The 20,850-nt window shown below is 41.3% G+C and overlaps 1 protein-coding gene across 10 annotated transcripts in view; it reads left to right on the forward strand.

Annotated features, from left to right (window-relative positions):
- LOC129812846 (ryanodine receptor 3-like) overlaps window positions 1-20,850 on the forward strand; it is a 199,661-nt gene that overhangs the window by 84,689 nt on the left and 94,122 nt on the right. For all 10 annotated transcript variants that reach the window (XM_055864766.1, XM_055864767.1, XM_055864775.1 and 7 more), the window contains exons 13-15: window positions 4,233-4,413; window positions 5,336-5,471; window positions 13,203-13,298. In XM_055864766.1, the coding sequence (XP_055720741.1) occupies window positions 4,233-4,413; window positions 5,336-5,471; window positions 13,203-13,298 (413 nt within the window). The remainder of the gene's footprint in view (window positions 1-4,232; window positions 4,414-5,335; window positions 5,472-13,202; window positions 13,299-20,850) is intronic.

Below are 20,850 nucleotides of genomic sequence, written 5' to 3' on the forward strand. Positions count from 1 at the left end.
CATCTATTTCTCAATACTGCAGCTTCCCAGCTAGATGTTCCTCTGCATTGTGTAGAGCTCGTGGCTCAGGCGGTGAGTGGCGGCTCACATAGCAGCAGTTCTGCTATGTAGAGGGACTATCGGCAAAGCAGATAGGGAAGGGCCAATAGCCGATAGACTGGAAGGTCAAATATAGGCCCCATTCATCGGCTCGGCAGATTATCAGTCGTTCTCTAATGTTAGTACGGGTAAAGTTTCCAGCTCTCTGATCACTACTTTCTTTTTCTGTCTCCTTCTCCTCCAACCCTACCCACTCAGCCCTGTGGTGTATATTCTACAATAAGGATTTGCTGGAGTCCAAGTCAAACCAAGATTCCTTTGTTATTCTCTCTGAGCTCAGAAATGAGTTACACAGCGCAGGGTAGACAGTCTGAATTCCAAAGCATTGGGTGATGAGCACATATCTTTATAGTTTCCTGTTCTTGAGCGGAACTTTATCTATACAAGGACGCAGGTGCAAGCTGGTTTGCAACAGGATGATACTCCCAAGAACAGGAGATTATAAAAGAACAGATTCACAAGGTTAGTCACATACTCAGTTACATACAATAAAAATGTCCCATTACAGCCCCTACCCAAATGCTCATGCGCTGTCGCAAACTTTGCTCTCTCTCTCTCCCACTACTCTCCCTTCTGCTAAATCCCTTTCTCTCCTCTCCTTATTCTACCTTTTCAACCCTGCTCTCCTGTCTTTCTGCATCCTATGATTCGCACTTTCCTCCCGGACGGCTCGACCCTCCCCTCCTGATCCATGGCTGAGTGACTCATTGCGAGCTTACAGAACAGGGCTGTCGGCAGCTGAGCAAAAATGGAGGAAAACTAATCTTCCGGAGGACCTATCTTCCTTTCACTCCCTCCTTTTCTTACTCTGTATTTGCTGCTAAAGCCACTTTCTATCACTCTAAATGTTCTGCCTCTAAGCTTAGGAACTGTTTTCCACCTAATCCTCCCTCCTCCAGCTCTGGGGACGACTTTGTCAACCACTTTGAAAAGAAGGTTGACGACATCCGCTCCTCATTCAGCCTACTGAGTTCACTGGTCCCACTCACACATAACTACCCTACGCCTTGACCTCTTCCTCCCCTCTCTCTCTAGATGAAATCTTGTGACTAGTGTGGTCTGGCCTCCCAACAATCTACCCGCTCGACCCCATACCCTCCTCCCTTCTCCAGACCATCTCTGGAGACATTCTCCCATTCCTCACTTCCCTCATCAACTCATCCCTGATCACTGTCTGCGTCACATCTGACTTCAAAATGGCCAGAGTCTCTCCCCACATCAATATACCAACACCCGACTCCTCTGACATCAAGAACTACAGACCGTAATCCCTTCTTTCTTTTCTTTCCAAAACACTTGAGCATGCTGTTTCTGACCAACTCGCTCGCTATTTCTCTACAGAACAATCTTCTTGACCCTTACCAGTCAGGCTTCAAGTTGGGTCACTCAACCGAGACTGGTCGATTCTGTGTCACGGAGGCTCTCCACACTGCCAAAGCTGACTCTTTCTCCTCTGTTGTCATCCTCCTATATCAATCCGCTGCATTTGACACCGTGAACCATCAGATCCTTCTCTCCACTCTCTCAACGCTGGGTGTCTCAGACTCTGCACACTCTTGGATTGCATCCTACCTGGCAGGACGCTCCTACCAGTTGACATGGAGAGGATCTGTGTCTGTACCATGTACTCTCACTACTGGTGTCCTCCAGCGCTCGGTTCTAGACCCTCTCCTCTTTTCTCTTTACACCAAGTCACTCAGCTGCTTCAGATCCACACATAGTCTCTCCTATCATTGCTATGCGCATGACACTCAATTACTTTTCTCTTTCCCTCCTTCTGACACCCAATTGGTGATACGCATCTCTGCGTGTCTGGCAGATATCTCAGCTTGGATGTCGGCCTTCCATCTTGAGCTCAACCTTGATAAAACAGAGCTTTTCTTTCTCCCGGGGAAGGCCTGCCTGCTCCAAGACCTCACCATCAGGGTTGACAACTTCACAATGTCCCCTTCACAGAGTGCAAAGAACCTTGGTGTGACCCTGGACAACAACATGTCGTTCTCTGCAAATATCAAAGTAGTGACTCGCTCCAGCAGGTTCATGCTCCACAACATACAGTGGGGCAAAAAAGTATTTAGTCAGCCACCAATTGTGCAAGTTTTCCCACTTAAAAAGATGAGAGAGGCCTGTAATTTTCATCATAGGTACACTTCAAATATGACAGACAAAATGAGAAAAGAAAATCCAGAAAATCACATTGTAGGATTTTTAATGAATTTATTAGCAAATTATGGTGGAAAATAAGTATTTGGTCACCTACAAACAAGCAAGATTTCTGGCTCTCACAGACCTGTAAGGGCCAAGGTATTCTCTGCCCCCCCCCCTCCCCCTTACTAGCACTCACTTTGCAAATAGCTACTTTAAGGCAATTTGTACTTACTATGACTGAGATATGGAGTTGAACCACCTGAATTAAATAACCTGGATCAGAGTGTCTTCTAAATTAAAAAAATGTCAATTTAAATGTAAAGTGACTTGGCAACAGGATAGATAATAGACTGTAGCAGCAGCATATGTGGTGCAGTAGCAGCAGTGTGTGTGTGTGTGTGTGTGTGTGTGTGTGTGTGTGTGTGTGTGTGTGTGTGTGTCTGTTGCATCAGTATGCATGTGTGTGCATGCGTGTGGGTGTGTGTGTGGGCGTATGTAGTGTGTGTGTTAGGGTGTAAGTATATGTGAGTGTGTGCATAGAGTCAGTGCAAGAGATTCAATAAAAAAGGGTCAATGCAGGTAGTCAATGTAGCCATTTGATTAGCTATTTAGCAGTCTTGTTTAGAGGTCTTATGCCTTGGGGCTAGAAGTAGGTCCAAGTCTTCAATGATAAATGTTTATTTTATTTTCATGACAGTCTTCACACATATCCGTCGGCTATACGGTAATTGTGCCAGCCCTACAAAAATATAACACCTACTTGACTGTAGTGTAATATGCATGCTGTCTGGGTGTAAAGCCCTGTAGACTGTGAATGCACAGCAGCAGTGGAGCTTTTGGCCTGTGAGCAGTGGGCTCCACAGCCCACAAAAAGCACACTGCCTGCCTGGCTCAGTGACCCAGTCATCCGTGGCCAAACAGGACAATAAACACATCAAGCCATAAGGCCACTTACGGACAGTCATGAATGAGAATGCTATGGAGCGAATAAATGTTCAAAGCCTCATCTGCCACTATTAAACTGGCCTGTGACTGTGAATCAAACACATACCCCCCTCCGTGACGTCAGTTGGTCAAACATTGCTGACTGGCTTTCACCACTATCCAGACCTAGACTGCCGCCTGTGAGCTGTACCTCTCCACACCCCCCTCCCTCTCGCCTCCTCAGCCCCCCTCTGTGTGACAGAGCAGGGGCTCATTTTAGGTCACACACGGAAATAACATTTCAGCATGGATGAACCTCAAGGCACAAATGATGTTCCTATGGCAGTCACTGCTTGAGTCATATTCTAATACTGGAGTTCAGTGTGGTTATGAAACCTTATGATTATCATATAATGATGTCATGATATAAAGAACCTGCTGTCATACACTGAGTGCACAAACCATTATGAACATGACAGACTGACCAAGTGAATCCAGGTGAAAATTGTTGTCCCTTATTGATGTAACTTATTTAAATCCATTTCAATCAGTGTAGATGAAGGGAAAGAGACAGGTTAAAGGAGGATTTTTAAGCCTTGAGACAATTGAGACATGGATTGTGTATGTGTGCCATCCAGAGGGTGAATGGGCAAAACAAAAGATTTAAGTGCCTTTGAACTGGGTATGATAGTAGGTGCCGGTTTGTGTCAAGAACTGCAACGCTGCTGGGTTTTTCACGCTCAACAGTTTCCCGTGTGTATTAAGAATGGTCCACCACCCAAAGGACATCCAGCCAACTTGGCACAACTGTAGGAGGCATTGGAATCAACATGGGCCACATCCCCGTGGAATGCTTTCAACACCTTGTAAAGTCCATGCCCTGATGAATTTAGGCTGTACTGAGGGCAAAACGGGGTGCAACTCAATATTAGGAAGGTGCTCCTAATGTTTGGCATGCTCAGTGTATATTCCCTTGTTTTGATGCTGAAAAATCAACTTTTGCAAAATGGAGTACTTTCAAAGTGTCCTGTGGTGAAGATAACCCTTCTTCCCTGTTCCAGAGATCTGGACTGTCTGGGGGGAAAGAACCGTGCGTCAGTAGCCCTGCCCATCGAGGAGGTCCTCCAGACCCTCAATGACCTCATCACCTACTTCCAGGTGCCTAATGCTGAGCTGGAGCACGAGGAGAAACAGATCATGCTGCGCTCTCTCAAGAACCGACAGAACCTCTTCAAACAGGAAGTGAGTTCATCCACACATGAAGTGCCGCGTCACAATCCTGCCTGACGGTTGCTTGGCAGCAGAGGACAATAAAAGTCCAAAGTCAGGGGTTTCAATTGTGATTAAGGCAATTTTAGTAAGTGGTCATTGCAGGAGCCGGGCTTAAATGCAGTGTTGCCAAGACACGCTGTTTTTAAAGGCTAAATCAATGGATTCTTGGTACAGTATTTCAATGCCATATTGTATTTCAGAGCATTGCTTTTCAACTGTCAGCAGTTTTGTCCTGAGTTTTTCTGTGGTGACAACAATGGAGTGGAGCCTTTTGATAAGCCTCTCGGCCCAAAATTGTTCTCATCAATTATAAAATGTCAGCTGCCTTCCCTTGTGCCTGTGATGTTAAATACACAATGTCAACTACTTTCCTTAACTGAAACAAAAGCTGTTGCTGTGGATTTAAATTTCCCCAGTTGTTCACTTTGTCTCCAAGCAATAAGTTGATGACAGGAATTTATGTAAACAAGCTGTGTGCAGTGTTTATGTAATGTTTACATAATTGGTATAACCATACACAATACTGTTTCCGGAATACACCGATCCTGCCCTTGGAATGCTTCAATAACCCATCTATATCCCAGCCTACACACTTCTCTATAATTGTATTAATATCCCAAAATTGCTCTTTTCCATCCCACTCTCCCATACAATACAGTTGTAAGGTCAATTTTTCATTGTTGACAGCTGATAGGCTTTTTATGGAGTTATAAATCACCTACAATTTTCCTTTCTCACAGCTGGGCATGCTGCTTAGCATACCTGATCGCTATTACCATCCTAGATTAATCATCCAGGCATGAAGGCATGGGAGAGACTAGGAGCAGGTTAATTGAGGACACATGATGATGATGATGATGTCAGAGTAATGATGGGTGTGTCTTTGTTTCAGGGCATGCTGACTCTGGTGTCCTGCTGCATCGACCGTCTCAACGTGTACAACAGTGCAGCCCACTTTGGGGAGTGTGCCGGGGCAGAGGCTGGGGCTTCCTGGAAGGACATCCTCAACCTGCTCTATGAGCTGCTAGGTGAGAGAGACAATAGAGTCCTCCAAAGAGTATTATACACAAGTCATCACGCCAATATAGTTACAATCACATAAAGTGTCATAGTAAAAAAGTTAAACACAAAGTAGACATAGACAGAACAACCTGTCTGCTCCTTGTTTGTTACACACACACACACACACACACACACACACACACACACACACACACACACACACACACACACACACACACACACACACACACACACACACACACACACACACACTTACTTCACAGTAATCAATCATTGTTGCCTGCCACGAAGCCCTGGCGTTCTCCGAGTCCCAGTACTGCTCTTACCAACCACAGGCCTGCGTCTCACTGCTGCCGTGGGTTTATTTGTCTCAGCTGAGCTGGCATTTACAGAGCCGTTTATGGTCCTCTAGGCACTCTAAGGTGGTGTTTCCCCATCTTACACGCCTGTCTGTGAGGATGCCTCAGTTAGGGCAGGCACAATTACTGTATAACTGTGTAGCCGACAGGTATTGATGATGACCGTCATGAAAATAAAATAACAGTCATAACCGTAAAAAAATGATATACAGTACTAGGCAAAAGTTTGGACAAACCTACTCATTCAAGGGTTTTTCTTTATTTTTACTAACGTCAAAACTATGGAATCATGTATTAACCAAAAGAGTGGTGAACTAATCAAATAAATAAAATTTACAAATCAAATAAAATTTGTTCAAATAGCCACCCTTTGCGATGACAGCTTTGCACATTCTTGGCATTCTCTCAACCAGCTTCACCTGGAATGTTTTTCCAACAGTCTTGAAGAAGTTCCCACATATGCTGAGCACTTGTTGGCTGCTTTTCCTTCACTCTGCGTTCCGACTCATCCCAAACCATCTCAATTTGGTTGAGGTCAGGGGATTGTTGAGGCCAGGTAATCTGATGCAGCACTCCATCACTCTCCTTCTTGGTAAAATAGCCCTTACACAGCCTGGAAGTGTGTTGGGTCATTGTCCTGTTGAAAAACAAATGATAGTCCCACTAAGCCCAATGCAGATGGGATGGCGTATCGCTGCAGAATGCTGTGGTAGCCATGCTGGTTAAATGTGCCTTGAATTCTAAATAAATCACTGATAAATAAATAAATCACTGACAGTGTCACCAGCAAAGCACCCCCACACCATAACACCACCTCCTCCATGTTTTACGTTGAAAAATACACATGCAGAAATCATCTGTTCACCCACACCGCGTCTCACAAAGACACGGCCGTTGGCACCCAAAATCTCCAATTTGGACTCCAGACCAAAGGACACATTTCCACTGGTCTAATGTCCATTGCTCGTGTTTCTTGGCCCAAGCAAGTCTCTTCTGTCACGTATGCTCTCTCTCCGGTGCTTTAGGTCGTCATGCTCCCACGCCTCAGCTGGATTGACACGTCCTGCGCTTTAGCAGAGGTGACCGGTCCGCTCCTGATCCCTGGGATCGTCATCCTGGTCAGCGTCCTGCGGCTGGAACCGCGCGTCAGGGAGGGGGTACTGTCACGTGTGCTCCCTCGCAGGCCTCTAGATCACCAGGCTGCTCGTTAGGGCGCACACCTGTCACCAGCGTTACGCGCAACTGGTCTCCATCACCTCTTTGATTACCTGCCCTTTATATGTCACTCCCTTTGGTTTCTTCCTCAGTCGTCATTGTTCCTGTTTCATGTCAGTGCTCTGTTTGTGTTTCTTGTTTTGTTAATTTATTAATTAAATGTATTCACTCCCTGAACTTGCTTCGCGACTCTCAACGTACATCGTTACATCTTCTTCTTATTGGTGTCCTTTAGTAGTGGTTTCTTTGCAGCAATTTGACCATGAAGGCCTGATTCACACAGTCTCCTCTGAACAGTTGATTTTGAGATTTGTCTGTTACTTGAACTCTGTGAAGCATTTATTTGGGCTGCAATTTCTGAGGCTGGTAACTCTAATGAACTTTTCCTCTGCAGCAGAGGTAACTCTGGGTCTTCCTTTCCTGTGGCGGTCCTCATGAGAGCCAGTTTCATCATAGTGCTTGATGGTTTTTGCGACTGCACTTGAAGAAACTTTCTTGAAAGTTCTTGAAATTTTCCGTATTGACTGACCTTCATGTCTTAAAATAATGATGGACTGTCATTTCTATTTGCTTATTTGAGCTGTTCTTGCCATAATATGGACTTGGTATTTTACCAAATAGGGCTATCTTCTGTATACCACCCCTACCTTGTCACAACACAACTGATTGGCTCAAACGCATTAAGAAGGAAATAACTTCCACAAATGAACTTTTAACAAGGCACACCTGTTCATTGAAATGAATTCCAGGTGACTACCGCATGAAGCTGGTTGAGAGAATGTCAAGAGTGTGAAAAGCTGTCATCAAGGCAAAGGGTGGCTATTTGCAGAATCTCAAATATATATTTTGATTTGTTCACCACTTTTTTTGGTTACTACATGATTCCATATGTGTTATTTCGTAGTTTTGATGCCTTCACTATTATTCTACAATGTAAAAATAAAGAAACCCTTGAATGAGTAGTTGTTCTAAAAAATTTGACTGGTGGGGTGTGCGTGTGTATGCATGTATGTACATTGGGGAGAAGAAGTATTTGATACACTGCCGATTTTGCAGGTTTTTCTACTTACAAAGCACGTAGAGGTCTGTAATTTTTTATCATAGGTACACTTCAACTGTGAGAGACGGAATCTAAAACAAAAATCCAGAAAATCACATTGTATGATTTTTAAGTAATTCATTTGCATTTTATTGCATGACATAAGTATTTGATCACCTACCAACCAGTAAGAATTCCGGCTCTCACAGACATGTTCTCCACTCATTACCTTTATTAACTGCACCTGTTTGAACTCGTTACCTGTATAAAAGACACCTGTCCACACACTCAATCAAACAGACTCCAACCTCTCCACAAGGGCCAAGACCAGAGAGCTGTGTAAGGACATCAGGGATAAAATTGTAGACCTGCACAAGGCTGGGATGGGCTACAGGACAATAGGCAAGCAGCTTTGTGAGAAGGCAACAAATGTTGGCACATTTATTAGAAAATGGAAGAAGTTCAAGATGACGGTCAATCACCCACGGTCTGGGGCTCCATGCAAGATCTCACCTCGTGGGGCATCAATGATCATGAGGAAGGTGAGGGAACAGCCCAGAACTACACGGCATGACCTGGTCAATGACCTGAAGAGAGCTGGGACCACAGTCTCAAAGAAAACCATTAGTAACACACTACGCCGTCATGGATTAAAATCCTGCAGCGCACGCAAGGTCCCCCTGCTCAAGCCATCGTATGTCCAGGCCTGTCTGAAGTTTGCCAATGACCATCTGGATGATCCAGAGGGGGAATGGGAGAAGGTCATGTGGTTTGATGAGACAAAAATATAGCTTTTTGGTCTAAACTCCACTCGCCGTGTTTGGAGGAAGAAGAAGGATGAGTACAACCCCAAGAACACCATCCCAACCGTGAAGCATGGAGATGGAAACATCATTCTTTGGGGATGCTTTTCTGCAAAGGGGACAGGACGACTGCACCGTATTGAGGGGAGGATGGATGGGGCCATGTATCATGAGATCTTGGCCAACAACCTCCTTCCCTCAGTAAGAGCATTGAAGATGGGTCGTGGCTGGGTCTTCCAGCATGACAACGACCTGAAACACACAGCCAGGGCAACTAAGGAGTGGCTCTGTAAGAAGCATCTCAAGGTCCTGGAGTGGCCTAGCCAGTCTCCAGACCTGAACCCAATAGAAAATCTTTGGAGGGAGCTGAAAGTCCGTATTGCCCAGCGACAGCCCCGAAACCTGAAGGATCTGGAGAAGGTCTGTATGGAGGAGTGGGCCAAAATCCCTGCTGCAGTGTGTGCAAACCTGGTCAAGAACTACAGGAAACGTATGATCTCTGTAATTGCAAACAAAGGTTTCTGTACCAAATATTAAGTTCTGCTTTTCTGATGTATCAAATACTTATGTCATGCAATAAAATGCAAAAAGAATTACTTAAAAATCATACAATGTGATTTTCTGGATTTTTGTTTGAGATTCCGTCTCTCACAGTTGAAGTGTACCTATGATCAGCATTTAACACCATAGTACCCTCCAAACTCGTCATCAAGCTCGAGACCCTGGGTCTCGACCCCGCCCTGTGCAACTGGGTCCTGGACTTCCTGACGGGCCGCCCCCAGGTGGTGAGGGTAGGTAACAACATCTCCACCCCGCTGATCCTCAACACTGGGGCCCCACAAGGGTGCGTTCTGAGCCCTCTCCTGTACTCCCTGTTCACCCACGACTGCGTGGCCATGCACGCCTCCAACTCAATCATCAAGTTTGCGGACGACACTACAGTGGTAGGCTTGATTACCAACAACGACGAGACGGCCTACAGGGAGGAGGTGAGGGCCCTCGGAGTGTGGTGTCAGGAAAATAACCTCACACTCAACGTCAACAAAACAAAGGAGATGATTGTGGACTTCAGGAAACAGCAGAGGGAGCACCCCCCTATCCACATCGACGGGTCAGTAGTGGAGAAGGTGGAAAGTTTTAAGTTCCTCGGTGTACACATCACGGACAAACTGAATTGGTCCACCCACACAGACAGCGTTGTGAAGAAGGCGCAGCAGCGCCTCTTCAACCTCAGGAGGCTGAAGAAATTCGGCTTGTCACCAAAAGCACTCACAAACTTCTACAGATGCACAATCGAGAGCATCCTGTCGGGCTGTATCACCGCCTGGTACGGCAACTGCTCCGCCCACAACCGTAAGGCTCTCCAGAGGGTAGTGAGGTCTGCAGAACGCATCACCCGGGGCAAACTACCTGCCCTCCAGGACACCTACACCACCCGATGTCACAGGAAGGCCATAAAGATCATCAAGGACAACAAGCACCCAAGCCACTGCCTGTTCACCCCGCTATCATCCAGAAGGCGAGGTCAGTACAGGTGCATCAATGCAGGGACCGAGAGACTGAAAAACAGCTTCTATCTCAAGGCCATCAGACTGTTAAACAGCCACCACTAACATTTAGCGGCCGCTGCCAACATACTGACTCAACTCCAGCCACTTTAAAAATGGGAATTGATGGAAATTATGTAAAAACGTACCACCAGCCACTTTAAACAATGCCACCTAATATAATGTTTACATACCCTACATTACACATCTCTTATGTATATGTATCTACTGTACTCTATATCATCTACTGCATCTTGCCATCTTATGTAATACATGGACCACTAGCCACTTTATACTATGCCACTTTATGTTTACATACCCTACAGTACTCATCTCATAGGTATATACCGTACTCTATACCATGTACTGCATCTTGCATATGCCGTTCTGTACCATCACTCATTCATATATCTTTATGTACATATTCTTTATCCCTTTACACTTGCGTGTATAAGGTAGTAGTTGTGGAATTGTTAGGTTAGATTACTTGTTGTTATTACTGCATTGTCGGAACTAGAAGCACAAGCATTTCGCTACACTCGCATTAACATCTGCTAACCATGTGTATGTGACTAATAAAATTTGATTTGATTTGATAAAAAAAAAATATATGTATGTGTGTGTATATATTTTGTGTGTGTGTGTGTGTGGAACGAACAGCTGACTGAAGAAGGGACGGCCGGGCGTTCTTGCGGTTGAGTCCGTTTCTTAGGTAACATGGACTCTTAACGTGATGAAACTTTTTGCTCCTTGTTGAAACAAACAAGGTGTAATAGCAAATGAGTCTTTGGTTGCCTAGACAATGCCCCCCTCCCTGCAGCAGCACACATAGAATGAATAGAACGGGCGTGGAACCTCTAACCCTGGCAATGTGACTGGTGAACTCGTGGGTGAACTCAGAGTGGATGCCTGCTATTGTGATGCAAATATTTTTCATGGTAGTGTAGAATGTTCGTTCCAATGATGTCAAAGGGGAATGATGTGGCTCATACAATGGAATGTATTTTTTGTAATTCCAGTTGAGTTGAATCAACAAATCACACCACATACTGACACATCCTGCTTTTTCTTCCTGCTTTTTCTTCCTGCTTTGCCCCCTTTAATGGCCGTCAGTCCACCCATTTTGCCAGTGGTGCCCAACTCCAGTCTTCGAGTACCCTCAACTGTACACATTTTCATTGTAGACCGGACAAACACACCTGAAATGGTCCCTTCACAATGACAGAAGGCGTGTGTTATGTTATTGTATTGGCTAGATATTGCTGCATTGTTGGAGCTAGAAACATAAGCGTTTCGCTGCACCTGCGATAACGTCTGCAAACTATGTACACCACCAATAAACTTTACCGTCAAGACCTTCACAGCCCTAGCCTCAGTACACATGTACTCTAGTACCACACACACACACTCACAAACACACACATACGTACTGTACGCACATGTACAGTACATGCACACACACACATATGCATTCATGCTACACACACATCACAATTGCTGCTACCAGATTCTTATTTACTATTGTTAATACTGTACAATTTAAACACTTGCCCCCCAATCCCCCGTTCCCTGATACATGTGTTAATATTGGACAATAACTTGTGCCTTCCTGTATTTTTCTTATGCTAAAATGTTTATTCTATTCTACTGAGCCATTTACTTTATGTTCATATTGTTATCTTTTAGAATGTATTTTTGTTGTTGCATTGTCGAGAAGGAAGCTGCAAGTAAGCGTTTGGTTGGACGGTGTATATCATGTGTATCTTGCACATACGACTAATAAAACTTGAACACACACACACACCTACAAACAGGGGCTGGAGCTTCGTGCAGGGGCTGGAAGTGGATAAGGATAGCATGCAGATTTCACGTCTGTGTGAAGTGCTTCCAGGGCCTCTACCCAACATCTCCCCCAGCATGTCTACAACACGCTCCCAGCCAAGCTGGACTGCCCATGCTCACCAGATGGTCACCACTTTTCCCCAGATCCTTGAGTTAGGCCACAAATTGTTCAAATACGGTCTTTCAGGGTGGGAAAAACCAGTCCAATCTTTACATGTCAGTTGTACATTATAGGCATTCCCTCTTGGTAGTAGGAGCATGTCTCCCGCTCAGAAGCTTCCCAGTTCTAGTGTCCGTATCATTGTCTGAGCCCTTCACAGCGTGTTTACATGGTGCTTTCTCCTCATGGGGAGCATTAATGTGCAGACCACGTCCCCCCTCTCATACCCCCTCCTCCACACACCTGCACCAGCTAAATGGATTTGCAAGCTAGGCCTCCTCTCCTCTGTCTATGCCAGGTGACCCTGTCATTTTTGGCTGGGACGACTCTCCTTTCTTGTCCCCCTGATGTCACGCCCTTCCTTTATACGCCACAGCGTAATTAATATGCATAAAGGCTTTGAAGAAGAACACTACTCTTTCCTTGGCATGGAGTGTGGTTTAATGTGTGCATTTGTGTGACATTGTTCTTGTTGTATAAGATGTAAGGTTTGACAGTGTTGTTGGTTGTAGGTCAAAGACAAGCAATTTGAATTATCCTCTTCATAACTAGCAAAGATTATATGTAACCTGTCTTCTTCCCTTGACATGGGTGTCATTGTTTGTTGCGGAAGATGTGCAGTGTTTTTCTATAGGAGCTATGTTTTTGCTTTACTGTAGGTCAAAGATAAGCAATTTGCATTATCCTCTTCAAACTTGCCAACTGGATATGTATCGTGTCTGTAATGTGTCTCCTCCCCTTGACTTGTGACCTTGTCCATGTGTCCTGTAGCGGCTCTGATCCGAGGCAACAGGAACAACTGCACCCAGTTCTCCAACAACCTGGACTGGCTGGTCAGCAAGCTGGAGAGACTGGAGTCCTCCTCAGGTACCATGATAACGCCATGACACGTGTTTAAATAATAACATGATACCATTATGACACGTGTTTAAATGATAACATGATACCACCATGACACTTGTATAAATGATAACATGATACCACCATGACACGTGTTTAAATAATAATATGATACCATTATGACACGTGTTTAAATGATAACATGATACCATTATGACACGTGTTTAAATGATAACATGATACCACCATGACACGTGTTTAAATGGTAACATGATACCACCATGACACGTGTTTAAATGATAACATGATACCACCATGACACCTGTTTAAATGATAACATGATACCACCATGACACGTGTTTAAATGATAACATGATACCACCATGACACGTGTTTAAATGATAACATGATACCACCATGACACGTGTTTAAATGATGACATCATACCATTATGACACGTGTTTAAATGATAACATGATACCACCATGACACGTGTTTAAATGATAACATGATACCACCATGACACGTGTTTAAATGATAACATGATACCACCATGACACGTGTTTAAATGATAACATGATACCACCATGACACTTGTATAAATGATAACATGATACCACCATGACACTTGTATAAATGATAACATGATACCACCATGACACGTGTTTAAATGATAACATGATACCACCATGACACGTGTTTAAATGATAACATGATACCACCATGACACGTGTTTAAATGATGACATCATACCATTATGACACGTGTTTAAATGATAACATGATACCACCATGACACGTGTTTAAATGATAACATGATACCACCATGACACGTGTTTAAATGATAACATGATACCACCATGGCACGTGTTTAAATGATAACATGATACCACCATGACACTTGTATAAATGATAACATGATACCATTATGACACGTGTTTAAATGATAACATGATACCACCATGACACGTGTTTAAATGATAACATGATACCACCATGACACTTGTATAAATGATAACATGATACCACCATGACACTTGTATAAATGATAACATGATACCACCATGACACGTGTTTAAATGATAACATGATACCACCATGACACGTGTTTAAATGATAACATGATACCACCATGACACGTGTTTTTAAATGATGACATCATACCATTATGACACGTGTTTAAATGATGACATGATACCATTATGACACGTGTTTAAATGATAACATGATACCACCATGACACGTGTTTAAATGATAACATGATACCACCATGACACGTGTTTAAATGATAACATGATACCACCATGACGCGTGTTTAAATGATAACATGATACCATTATGAGACGTGTTTAAATGATAACATGATACCACCATGACACGTGTTTAAATAATAACATGATACCACCATGACACGTGTTTAAATGGTAACATGATACCACCATGACACGTGTTTAAATGATGACATGATACCACCATGACACGTGTTTAAATGATAACATGATACCACCATGACACGTGTTTAAATGATGACATGATACCATTATGACACGTGTTTAAATGATAACATGATACCATTATGACACGTGTTTAAATGATAACATGATACCACCATGACACGTGTTTAAATGATAACATGATACCACCATGACACGTGTTTAAATGATGACATGATACCATTATGACACGTGTTTAAATGATAACATGATACCACCATGACACGTGTTTAAATGATAACATGATACCACCATGACACGTGTTTAAATGATAACATGATACCACCATGACACGTGTTTAAATGATACCACAATACCACCATGACACTTGTATAAATGATAACATGATACCACCATGACACGTGTTTAAATGATAACATGATACCACCATGACACGTGTTTAAATGATAACATGATACCACCATGACACGTGTTTAAATGATAACATGATACCATTATGACACGTGTTTAAATGATAACATGATACCACCATGACACGTGTTTAAATGATAACATGATACCACCATGACACGTGTTTAAATGATAACATGATACCACCATGACACGTGTTTAAATGATAACATGATACAATTATGACACGTGTTTAAATGATAACATGATACCACCATGACACGTGTTTAAATGATAACATGATACCACCATGACACGTGTTTAAATGATAACATGATACCATTATGACACGTGTTTAAATGATAACATGATACCACCATGACACGTGTTTAAATGATAACATGATACCACCATGACACGTGTTTAAATGATAACATGATACCACCATGACACGTGTTTAAATGGTAACATGATACCACCATGACACGTGTTTAAATGGTAACATGATACCACCATGACACGTGTTTAAATGATAACATGATACCACCATGACACGTGTTTAAATGATAACATGATACCATTATGACACGTGTTTAAATGATAACATGATACCACCATGACACGTGTTTAAATGATGACATGATACCACCATGACACGTGTTTAAATGATAACATGATACCACCATGACACGTGTTTAAATGATAACATGATACCACCATGACACGTGTTTAAATGATAACATGATACCACCATGACACGTGTTTAAATGATAACATGATACCACCATGACACGTGTTTAAATGATAACATGATACCACCATGACACGTGTTTAAATGATAACATGATACCACCATGACACGTGTTTAAATGATAACATGATACCATTATGACACGTGTTTAAATGATAACATGATACCACCATGACACGTGTTTAAATGATAACATGATACCACCATGACACGTGTTTAAATGATAACATGATACCACCATGACACGTGTTTAAATGATAACATGATACCATTATGACACGTGTTTAAATGATAACATGATACCACCATGACACGTGTTTAAATGATAACATGATACCATTATGACACGTGTTTAAATGATAACATGATACCACCATGACACGTGTTTAAATGATAACATGATACCACCATGACACGTGTTTTTAAATGATGACATCATACCATTATGACACGTGTTTAAATGATGACATGATACCATTATGACACGTGTTTAAATGATAACATGATACCACCATGACACGTGTTTAAATGATAACATGATACCACCATGACACGTGTTTAAATGATAACATGATACCACCATGACACGTGTTTAAATGATAACATGATACCATTATGAGACGTGTTTAAATGATAACATGATACCACCATGACACGTGTTTAAATAATAACATGATACCACCATGACACGTGTTTAAATGGTAACATGATACCACCATGACACGTGTTTAAATGATGACATGATACCACCATGACACGTGTTTAAATGATAACACAATACCACCATGACACTTGTATAAATGATAACATGATACCACCATGACACGTGTTTAAATGATAACATGATACCACCATGACACGTGTTTAAATGATAACATGATACCACCATGACACGTGTTTAAATGATAACATGATACCATTATGACACGTGTTTAAATGATAACATGATACCACCATGACACGTGTTTAAATGATAACATGATACCACCATGACACGTGTTTAAATGATAACATGATACCACCATGACACGTGTTTAAATGATAACATGATACAATTATGACACGTGTTTAAATGATAACATGATACCACCATGACACGTGTTTAAATGATAACATGATACCACCATGACACGTGTTTAAATGATAACATGATACCATTATGACACGTGTTTAAATGATAACATGATACCACCATGACACGTGTTTAAATGATAACATGATACCACCATGACACGTGTTTAAATGATAACATGATACCACCATGACACGTGTTTAAATGGTAACATGATACCACCATGACACGTGTTTAAATGATAACATGATACCACCATGACACGTGTTTAAATGATAACATGATACCATTATGACACGTGTTTAAATGATAACATGATACCACCATGACACGTGTTTAAATGATGACATGATACCACCATGACACGTGTTTAAATGATAACATGATACCACCATGACACGTGTTTAAATGATAACATGATACCACCATGACACGTGTTTAAATGATAACATGATACCACCATGACACGTGTTTAAATGATAACATGATACCACCATGACACGTGTTTAAATGATAACATGATACCACCATGACACGTGTTTAAATGATAACATGATACCACCATGACACGTGTTTAAATGATAACATGATACCATTATGACACGTGTTTAAATGATAACATGATACCACCATGACACGTGTTTCAATGATAACATGATACCACCATGACACGTGTTTAAATGATAACATGATACCACCATGACACGTGTTTAAATGATAACATGATACCATTATGACACGTGTTTAAATGATAACATGATACCACCATGACACGTGTTTAAATGATAACATGATACCATTATGACACGTGTTTAAATGATAACATGATACCACCATGACACGTGTTTAAATGATAACATGATACCACCATGACACGTGTTTTTAAATGATGACATCATACCATTATGACACGTGTTTAAATGATGACATGATACCATTATGACACGTGTTTAAATGATAACATGATACCACCATGACACGTGTTTAAATGATAACATGATACCACCATGACACGTGTTTAAATGATAACATGATACCACCATGACACGTGTTTAAATGATAACATGATACCATTATGAGACGTGTTTAAATGATAACATGATACCACCATGACACGTGTTTAAATAATAACATGATACCACCATGACACGTGTTTAAATGGTAACATGATACCACCATGACACGTGTTTAAATGATGACATGATACCACCATGACACGTGTTTAAATGATAACATGATACCACCATGACACGTGTTTAAATGATGACATGATACCATTATGACACGTGTTTAAATGATAACATGATACCATTATGACACGTGTTTAAATGATAACATGATACCACCATGACACGTGTTTAAATGATAACATGATACCACCATGACACGTGTTTAAATGATGACATGATACCATTATGACACGTGTTTAAATGATAACATGATACCACCATGACACGTGTTTAAATGATAACATGATACCACCATGACACGTGTTTAAATGATAACATGATACCACCATGACACGTGTTTAAATGATAACACAATACCACCATGACACTTGTATAAATGATAACACGATACCACCATGACACGTGTTTAAATGATAACATGATACCACCATGACACGTGTTTAAATGATAACATGATACCACCATGACACGTGTTTAAATGATAACATGATACCATTATGACACGTGTTTAAATGATAACATGATACCACCATGACACGTGTTTAAATGATAACATGATACCACCATGACACGTGTTTAAATGATAACATGATACCACCATGACACGTGTTTAAATGATAACATGATACAATTATGACACGTGTTTAAATGATAACATGATACCACCATGACACGTGTTTAAATGATAACATGATACCACCATGACACGTGTTTAAATGATAACATGATACCATTATGACACGTGTTTAAATGATAACATGATACCACCATGACACGTGTTTAAATGATAACATGATACCACCATGACACGTGTTTAAATGATAACATGATACCACCATGACACGTGTTTAAATGGTAACATGATACCACCATGACACGTGTTTAAATGATAACATGATACCACCATGACACGTGTTTAAATGATAACATGATACCATTATGACACGTGTTTAAATGATAACATGATACCACCATGACACGTGTTTAAATGATGACATGATACCACCATGACACGTGTTTAAATGATAACATGATACCACCATGACACGTGTTTAAATGATAACATGATACCACCATGACACGTGTTTAAATGATAACATGATACCACCATGACACGTGTTTAAATGATAACATGATACCACCATGACACGTGTTTAAATGATAACATGATACCACCATGACACGTGTTTAAATGATAACATGATACCACCATGACACGTGTTTAAATGATAACATGATACCATTATGACACGTGTTTAAATGATAACATGATACCACCATGACACGTGTTTAAATGATAACATGATACCACCATGACACGTGTTTAAATGATAACATGATACCACCATGACACGTGTTTAAATGATAACATGATACCATTATGACACGTGTTTAAATGATAACATGATACCACCATGACACGTGTTTAAATGATAACATGATACCATTATGACACGTGTTTAAATGATAACATGATACCACCATGACACGTGTTTAAATGATAACATGATACCACCATGACACGTGTTTAAATGATAACATGATACCACCATGACACGTGTTTAAATGGTAACATGATACCACCATGACACGTGTTTAAATGATAACATGATACCACCATGACACGTGTTTAAATGATAACATGATACCATTATGACACGTGTTTAAATGATAACATGATACCACCATGACACGTGTTTAAATGATAACATGATACCACCATGACACGTGTTTAAATGATGACATGATACCACCATGACACGTGTTTAAATGATAACATGATACCACCATGACACGTGTTTAAATGATAACATGATACCATTATGACACGTGTTTAAATGATAACATGATACCACCATGACACGTGTTTAAATGATAACATGATACCACCATGACACGTGTTTAAATGATAACATGATACCACCATGACACGTGTTTAAATGATAACATGATACCACCATGACACGTGTTTAAATGATAACATGATACCATTATGACACGTGTTTAAATGATAACATGATACCACCATGACACGTGTTTAAATGATAACAACATGATACCATTATGACACGTGTTTAAATGATAACATGATACCACCATGACACTTGTATAAATGATAACATGATACCACCATGACACGTGTTTAAATGATAACATGATACCACCATGACACGTGTTTAAATGATAACATGATACCACCATGACACGTGTTTAAATGATAACATGATACCACAATGACACGTGTTTAAATGATAACATGATACCACCATGACACGTGTTTAAATGATAACATGATACCACCATGACACGTGTTTAAATGATAACATGATACCATTATGACACGTGTTTAAATGATAACATGATACCACCATGACACGTGTTTAAATGATAATATGATACCACCATGACACGTGTTTATGAGGACCACAATAGAAATAAGCCCCAAGGCTTTATTGTGTTTTTATCCTTGCTAATCTTTTATGTATGTAAAGTCTCCGGGCTGAAGCAGCCTACTTCTTTTTTCATTATCGATTCAGTCAATCAATCAATAAAGCTTTTTGTGACATTGTCCTACCTCTCCTCAACCTGCATGCTGTCTGCACATGGTTTAAAAGGTGATGTGGAGTTGGATTACACTGTTGTAAACCCCAGACCTGGTGTTTAGAGTCCTGGATGGCTTTAGTAATGCCTGGCCATGTATCGTCATACCCTCTACTTGTGCT

The sequence above is a fragment of the Salvelinus fontinalis genome, chromosome 16, assembly GCF_029448725.1.
Source record: "Salvelinus fontinalis isolate EN_2023a chromosome 16, ASM2944872v1, whole genome shotgun sequence".
Classification (NCBI taxonomy): Eukaryota; Metazoa; Chordata; class Actinopteri; order Salmoniformes; family Salmonidae; genus Salvelinus; species Salvelinus fontinalis.